Genomic DNA, 9,083 nt, shown 5'->3' with positions numbered 1-9,083 from the left:
CTGCGTGATTAAGAATGAAAAGGAAGTATCGAATTAACTATAGAAGAGAACCAAACGCTGATGTTGTGAAACAACTCTTCCCTGCAAAAAACATATGACGTGTTAGGGTCGTCAGAAAGAAGAAAATCCATGGGTAATTTTTTGAAGCATGCATCAGCTGGTTGGCAGTCCAGCTCGATCTTACCGCGTTGGCCATCGTGGTGATGCATGGTGCCGCAGCGCGTACACACGTACAGGGTCTATATATGTCATGGTATATAGCTGTATCGATCACACTTTTATTCTCTTCAGCTATTGCAGTACATAAAACATCCACGTATATGTACATTGAACTGTGGAGTACGATCCTTGCCGACTTTCCGTCCGCTAGAACACATCACAGCCTCTGCACCATGTCGCTCGACACCGGCAGAGCTGCAGAAGCATTGAGAGCACATGCGGTCAATCATGAAATTAATCCTTATACAGCGCATCCGGCCGCTGTGCATCATCAGTTTTAGCCCTACATAAAAAAGCTAGGTTAGAAGCACTGGTACATTGCTTGATTCACATGCAAATCAGCAATCGTTACTTTGAAATCTCCACTTCGCATCGAGCTATGAAAAAGAAATCCAAAGACTCCTCTGTCCAGCACGTTAATTTCAGTTAAGGGAGCATGTTGCCATGTTGGGTGAATTAACCTGGATGATGCTATTGTATCGCTCGGCCGGAGATTTCAAAGCAGGTAGTCTTGCGCTGAGCGGCTCCAATGGATCCCGAGGAGCGCCCAATATCAGAATCTAGGCAGGATGGCGGCGGCCATCCTTTTCTTTCGAGAAAGGCAGCGGCCACGGGAAAAATTAGGGATTAGAGACAAGCAAAATTTGGTTGATCAATGGCATGGTGGGTAATTTACTTGAAGTTAGATCTAACGGATGTACTATTCTATCTGTTAAAATTAAAGGCCAGATGTTTCTAATTTTTGTGGGAATTTCTAGTTAATTCTCTAATTTCTGGTTAGCCCTTAATGTACTTTTAATATATAATAGATAGATTATTTTTTGTTGTAAATGAATCTGGAGCAAAACAAATGGTGCTACAAACACATAGTTTTTTGTTGTTTTTGTTTATGATTTTTATTAACATATTTGATGATTTTTGTTGTAAATCATATTGCTCATTACTTATTTGTAGCATTGCTTGTTTTTAAAATAATTTTGTTGTACTAGAACGTGATTTTTGTAAATATTGATGGAACTTTTTGTTGTGAAGAACCTAAAGCAAAAAATTGGTAAATTTTTTTTTGTTGTAATACTCCGTTGTTTTTTAAATATTTATGGAAAATTTTGTTGTGAAGGAACCTAGCGCGAAAATTATTTTTAACCACTTATATTAGTAGCATTACTTTTTTACAAATATTAGGATGATTTTGTTGTAATGGGGTAATTTTTGGTACGCGGTGAGAATTTTTGTTGTAATAGTCTCTATTATAGGCTAATATCTTCACGGTGGCGTATTTGACGTAAATATTGGGATGTTCAGGGTCGAAATAGTATACCCCTACAGTTTTAGTGAAGTGTTTATGGACCGCGGGTTGAGTTTAGAAAATCAGAGGGGGTAAATGCAAACATCGTGCGACTATTTTTGGACGTCAGATCGGAATCCATTGGCGCGGAGAGCAACCGATTTTCTGCCCAGATCGGGGCGACCGATGACTAGCGCTACCCTTCGGGTTATAGGCCTAGAGAAAAGTTTGGGCCTCTAAGGGGAAAGAGATTTTTGGCTTGCACCAGTGTGCACATGTTGTTTAAAAAAATCACACTTATGTGTTTCAAAAAAAAATAGAAACAAAAATTCTTTAGCCAATGAATTATCTTGTAAATGTGCAAAATTTTAATTTCAAATATAAAATATTATGTACTACACAAAAATGACAAACGTATAGATCTGGGTATGCATATTTCAAATCTCCAAATTTCAACAGATTTTGTCTTTTCTGTGTAGCCTACAATATAAAGAATTTCATATTAAACTTTTTACAAGCTTGTAGGTTACGTCATTTACTATGTCCAGATTTATTTTTATATTTTTTTGAAACAAATATGTATGATTTTCCTTTTTTTATAAACAGCGTGAACATTGGTGCCCAAGAGGCAAAGACACTTTTCACCTCTAAGGATAGGGAGTAGTTGAATTAGAGAAAAGTTTGGGCATCTAAGGATACTTTTATAGGGACTAGTTGAATATCCGTGCGTTGTCACGTATCATTTTTTATCATCATATACATCATACATGTAAATATAAAAATGCATAAGTATTCAAAAATATAGCTAGCTATTATTACAACAAAACAACCACCAAATGTGTGACACCATGGGACGTACCATCGCCGCCGCAGGTTTTACAATAATAGTAAAGATTTAAAAGATTCAAGTTCTTTTAAGTCTTTGCACGACGGAATGGTTGTTAGATTACAGGATTGCAAACCATATAAAAATACATGAAATCAATTGCACTATATATATTTGAAGAAAATATAACACGCACTTAAAACTCCTTGTGAGAACATCGCGTGGTACATGTGATAAGATACGCTCAAACAAACAAAAACTCCTTGTGAGAACTCTATGATTTTTCTGTGTTACAATTAAACAATTTTTGGTGCATACGAAATCCTCTAGTAATGTAATGCATGTGATTTTGCAAACCTTTTTTTGGTGCATACGAAATCCTCTAGACTCTAGTAATGGAATGCATGTGATTTTGCAAACCTCGGAGAGCAGCACGTGATCGTATCCCAGCAATGAATTCCCGACGCGGCACAGCTCCAAAACCTCGTGAGTCCACAACCAAACGGCGAGTCAGTCTGTCGCCGTGTCGCGTAGCCACGCCGTTCGTACCTGTAACTGCAAAGAAGCTGCGTCCAGCTGTATCCACGTACACCGTGTCTAGCGAGGTCCATAATAACTTGGTGAAAACCAGTCCGTTTATGTAAATCGTCACGTGCCCTTTTCTTTCTTGAGTAGATCGATCGCACTACCGAAGCCCGAATTGGTTATGGCGGTGGTTCCGCACGCAACAGGCGATGCTTCGGTGTATCCAGCAAGCTAGCAACGATTAAGGTCAAGGATGGGTAGAACAGTGAATCGGCATAATGTTTTGTTTGGGCTGCAAAAGGAAAGGTGGAAAAAGAAGCCGTTGTTGATATTGCAGAAAGAAAAGCGCGCATCGATTGATCACAATGACTTCAGCGATAAGATTGCTCCACAGCTCAGCACACCGATTGCATTGCATCCCGGATTAAGCAACGACCGAGCGGGCTGGAAAGCGGGGCAAACTCGAAAGTGTTGGAATTTGGCGATTGGATCTTGGCCTATAGCTCAATATAAAATTCTAAATAAATTACGGTTTTGCTATGTCTCAGTCAACTGAGATTTTCGTAAGTCTAAGTCACTTACAAAAAACTACTTGAGTTACACTTTTCTGTTAAAAAAGTGCAATTGCACTTTTCTGCCAGAAATGTGCAACTAGACCGAGTTGCACTTTTCTTTGAAATGTAGTTGCACTTTTCTAAATTGACTGAGACTTAAGAAAATCTCAGTTAACTGAGACATAGACACACCCAATAAATTATATGTCCTACTACAATGCATGTCGTGGAGAGTTTGAGTGATTTATAAGACAAGATTTTACGTTGACAATTGTATTTTATTTAAAAGTATTCTATAAAAAATATTTTGTAAAAAACGAAGGAATAGTAGAAAATAAATTAAGAAAATTGCAAAAAAGTAGAACTAATTTTTTTAAAAAATGTTTTTTTCTTTTCCCACCCTCATGGCATTTCTATCCTTCTAATCAAATTTTGTGATTCAAAAGAAAGCGACTATAATTTACTTCTAGTATATGTACTCCTCTAGAAGCGCATACAATAATGCGTGGTAAAGACGGAAAAATAGTATATTGAATCAAAGGGCAAATTATCTTACCTAATATGAGACATTAACGACACGTTACTCAATTGTTTCGACTTTCTCTTGATCGTGGGTCTCTTGACTCGTATGTGGGTTGCGTCCCACAAACCTACCGAGCCGACATTATATAATCCGAGATGTAAACCCTAGCCGCAAGACAACAACGCATGCAACTACCTCCTTCCAGAACCTGTAGCCATGATCTTCCCATACGATCCTCCAAACCCATCTCTCGTAGATGTGTACGGGTGAGGGGCGATATGGTTTTTGGGGAGCGCTTACGCGCGATAACTCGGAACACGGTAAGTTTTCAATAGTCGACTTCCTCCCGAACGTGAACAATCTATCCGGCAACCTAAACATGATCGACAACATCGAGGCGAACAGTGTTGCCGTCGCCGCTGCTGCTCAAACTGCCATATGTGACTCTCTTCTCTCTTGATCAGATTTTGCTAGAATTTCTACCGTTTGGAGTAGATGTGTTCGGTTTGTTTAGATGCAATTTATTCGTCTACACGTTAGTATATATGCATGATTAATTTAATTACTGTTTGTATGCTCATGCTATATCGTTTATTATTTCGAATTAAATTATTCAGTAATTTACTTATATTTTTAATAGAAACAGCTAGCTAGCTTTCCAGTCTCACATCAAAGTTAAAAGAGAAAGCTGGCCCCTCTCGCTTCCTTATCCTGTGGACGATTATATATGCAAACTGGATCGTGGGCTGTTTCTTCCTTAAAACGATCGTCAAGCCGCGTTGCGTTGTACTATATTGTCTGTCTCGGTGGTGTTCATACCAGCTGTGTGCAACTCATTCCACTTAACCAAATCCAGGAGCTTCCACGCTGACAGAGGCTGGACTGGAGCAAGGTGTCCTCAAGCACCCTCGAGTAATTTGAAGCAACTGAATCACGGAAAAGTTTACCATTTCAAACCCACAAATTTCACGTGATCGCTGCGGAGATTGCGCAGCTTGATTCCCCATATTGAACGGCTCTACAGAATGTCGTGACATTTTCTATTGATTTATCTCAGACCTATAAATCAGACGTGATAAACAAACGGAGAGAACTCTCTGAGACTCTGACAGAGATACCGCCCACTATAAACAAAGACAAGCAGCCCAGCACTAAAAACTGCCGAGGAGGAAACAATTAAATTAAAACTGTTTCCCCTCGCTAAACCACACGACCGGGGTCAAACAAGAAAAAGGTTACCTCGTAAGCATACATCGCTGTCGCGCACCACCACACCACACTCAAGCGACACTAGTACTTGGTTAAGCAAACGGCCAAAGTACGACGCGTCCCCATCCCTAATACACACTTCCCACACTAAATCCCACTTCCCCAATTCACCCAGCTCGTCCCGGCACGCGGCTGCGCACGCAAAACCCCCATTCATCCTCCCCCTCTTCCATTTCCATTCCAAGAACCACCAAGGAGGCGGCGGCGGCGGCGCGCCTGTGCCATTGCCGGGATCGCTAGGGATTTCGCGGGATCAGGTGGGTCGGCGGGATGAGCATGTACGGGAGGGACCCCTGGGGCGGCCCGCTGGAGATATGCCACGACTCGGCCACGGACGACGACCGCAGCCGGAACATGGACCTGGACCGGGCGGCGCTGTCGCGGACGCTCGACGAGACGCAGCAGAGCTGGCTGCTCGCCGGGCCCGGCGACCAGGGCCGCAAGAAGAAGAGGTACGTCGACCTCGGCTGCCTCCTCGTCAGCCGCAAGATCTTCCTCTGGACCGTCGGGGTGCTCCTCGCCGCCGCCGCGCTCGCCGGGGTCGCCGCCGGGATCGCCAAGGCCATCCCCAGGCACCACGCCCCGCCCCCGCCGCCGGACCAGTACACCGTCGCGCTGCGCAAGGCGCTCATGTTCTTCAATGCGCAGAAATGTGAGTCAGAGTCTCCCCCCCCTCCCCTCTGCTATGATGTTCTGCAGTTCGTTAATCTGCGGGGAAGATTAGATTTTTTATGTTGGGGCGGCGGCGATTTCGGTTTTGATTTGGGGGTTATTTCGCGTTCGACCTGTGCCAAAAAGCATAACAGCAGATTTTCCATCTTCTTCTTCTGCTGGTTTCGTGGCTGTAAATTCGTCATTTGGGTTTCCTTCCCGTTGGATTGAAATGCTGGTTTCATTCCAAGGATTCAATTTTCTACGCGTTAATAGCTCGCTTTTCTCTGTCGCGTGCCTGAAATGGGAGAGGCCAGTTGCCTGAAACCCTCCCAGCATTCAGATCCATTCGGAAGGAAACTGAAAACAATTTTTTGACATGTCTGCTCTGCAAACTTTCTTCAGCCGGAAAGCTGCCGAAGCACAACAATGTACCATGGCGCGGCGACTCGTGCCTGAAGGACGGACGCTCTGACCAGTCATTCCGGCGAGACCTCTCCGGTGGGTACTACGACGCAGGGGACGCCATCAAGTTCAACTTCCCAGCTGCCTTCTCCATGACCCTCCTCAGCTGGAGCGTCATTGAGTACAGTGCCAAGTACGAGGCTGCTGGGGAACTTGGCCATGTCCGTGACACCATCAAGTGGGGGGCCGATTACTTATTGAAGACCTTCAACTCCACCGCAGATACCATTGATCGATTGGTCGCACAGGTAAAACCAACTGTACAAATATGTATACATAATGACATAAAGAGGGTCTAGTTCATGCTCTTCATTCACTGCTTATGTGAATTTTGTTGACGGCACAGGTGGGTAGTGCTGCAACGGCATCTGGCTCGACTCAGCCCAACGACCAGTATTGTTGGATGAGGCCAGAGGAAATCGACTACCCGCGACCAGTCACCGAATGCCACAGTTGCCCCGATCTTGCTGGAGAGATGGCCGCGGCATTGGCCGCAGCATCCATCGTATTCAAGGATAACAGGGCTTACTCGCACAAGCTGTTACATGGTGCTACCACCGTCTGGAAATTTGCAAGCGATAGAAATAAACGCGGGAGTGGGAGCTATAGTCCACGCGGATCAGATGCTGCGAAGCTCTACAATTCAACCAACTACTTTGATGAAGCTGTGTGGGGTGGTACGTGGATGTACCTCGCGACAGGCAATGAATCATACCTGCAGCGGGTTACTGATCCCAAGCTTGCAAAGAGGGCTGGTGCTTTCTCAGGTGGTCCGAACTATGGGGTCTTCAGCTGGAACAATAAGCTCCCTGGTGCACAGGTAAAAATCAATGTAGCTTGGTTTAATTTAATACTAGAGACATTCCCCATGTTGACCTGTGCTGGCATTTTAATTTGTCTATTACTAGTCAAGTAGATTCCATAATCTACATGCTGACTGTTAGAATATAGTACTGTGGGCCGAATCACCAATTTTCTTTATAATAACCTCACCTTGTTTTGTTGCAGTAGTAATTTAGCATGTAGTCAACTTGCTCTACCATTTGTTAAGTATCTATTGGTGGTGGCCAACTACTGGGCATTTACGATTATAGAACAGAAGTTTTACAGCTTGGTGGATATAATAAGAGTTCTGTTGGTACCCTAGTCATGTCTTCGTCTTCTGTATTTCGAAATTCTTATCCTTGAAATGGACAGCCATAATGAAAACAGACTTCCACATGGACCCAACGTTTTGGATTAACTAGTAGAACTTCACTTAGTTATTGGCAGAGTCGGCCGCATATGCTTGCAAGTAAATAATGAATACTAGTACGGAGTATTATTTACTATCTGACATGATTTGTTTTCCCAATCTGCTTGATAGAGGCTCTGAGCCATGTGATAATCCAAGCAAACCACTGTCCATTAGCTATACAGTAGGATTCCATAAAGAAAAACTCTCTTCTGAGCTGGTTAAGGCTATCCTTCAGTCCTGGGTATTGAGTGGATTTACTTACGTGTTCCAGGTTCTTCTGAGCCGGTTAAGGCTCTTCTTGAGTCCTAAGTATCCATATGAAGAGATGTTGAGGACGTTCCACAATCAAACAAACATTATCATGTGCTCTTACCTTCCGTTTTTTAAATCTTTCAACAGAACAAAAGGTATCAACAGTCAACCATTTATATCACATTACTACTAATTGGTCACATGGAGCAGTTTACTGAATTTATTTGCACCACAGGTGGTTTGATACAGTTGAATCACGGGATGCCACAACCTCTCCAGTATGTCGCCAATGCTGCATTCCTTGCGACCGTGTTCAGTGACTATCTTGAAGCTGCAGATACCCCTGGGTGGTATTGTGGCCCCCATTTCTACTCAATTGAGGTTCTTCGGAGTTTTGCAAGGACTCAGGTAAATTTCTAGCATTCGAATATATGAATATCTTGGTATGGTGGACTGCACTTTGGACTCCTGTTTATGATTTGCTACTTTTTCTTTTATCAGATTGAGTACATCTTGGGCAAAAATCATTTGAAGATGAGCTATGTGGTTGGGACCATTGGGTATGGAAAACGTTACCCTAAGAATGTTCATCACCGTGGTGCCTCGATCCCGAAGAAAGGTGGTCACCGTGGCTGCACAGGAGGGTGGCACTGGAGGGACAGCAAGAAGGCCAATCCTAATATCATTAATGGAGCTATGGTGGCTGGTCCTGATCGCCATGACGGCTTCAAAGATACCCGGAAGAACCGCAACTACACAGAAGCAACCCTAGCTGGCAATGCTGGTCTAGTCGCTGCATTGGTCGCATTGTCGGGCGAAGGCCATGGAGTGGACAGGAACACCATGTTCTCTGCTGTTCCGCCGATGTTCCCTTCTCCCCCGCCGCCTCCAGCACCATGGAAACCATGACGAACTGGCGTTTAGGACAGCGAAGGAGATTAGATAACTAGTTCTATTATTACTTTTAGTGTAGTATAATGACAATAACATATTAGCACATCGCCATGTAAGAACTATGACGTTGTATGAAACATTTATGCTCTAAGTTAGTGGTAGTTTCCCTTGTCTAGTTGTTGAAGTTTTAAGTATTGGGCTATAGCGCGACGAGGCGTTTGCACCCTGGGAGCATATGCTCTCGGTTTTTGAAATGTTCTTTTAAGCTTAGTTAAAAAATGGTAAAAAAATTCTGATTTTTTTTTTTTTTGAAACGGAGGCAAAAGCTTTGCCTCATCCATTAATTAAGAAGAAAATGCCCAGTTAATTGATGGAAAACCGGG

At 43.2% G+C, this 9,083-nt stretch overlaps 1 protein-coding gene across 1 annotated transcript; it reads left to right on the top strand.

Moving 5' to 3' along the window:
- The first annotated feature begins 5,471 nt into the window (after positions 1–5,471).
- LOC124698272 (endoglucanase 9-like) lies at positions 5,472–8,715 on the top strand. The gene is made up of 6 exons (XM_047230774.1): positions 5,472–5,853; positions 6,258–6,565; positions 6,664–7,137; positions 7,826–7,961; positions 8,042–8,214; positions 8,308–8,715. Exons 1-6 carry the CDS (start codon positions 5,472–5,474, stop codon positions 8,713–8,715), a joined length of 1,881 nt encoding a protein of 626 aa, XP_047086730.1.
- Positions 8,716–9,083: the final 368 nt, after the last annotated feature.

This window comes from Lolium rigidum, chromosome 3, assembly GCF_022539505.1.
Source record: "Lolium rigidum isolate FL_2022 chromosome 3, APGP_CSIRO_Lrig_0.1, whole genome shotgun sequence".
NCBI lineage: Eukaryota > Viridiplantae > Streptophyta > Magnoliopsida > Poales > Poaceae > Lolium > Lolium rigidum.
The sequence above is the reverse complement of the archived record's forward strand: the minus strand, read 5'-3'. Positions and strand labels throughout refer to the sequence as shown.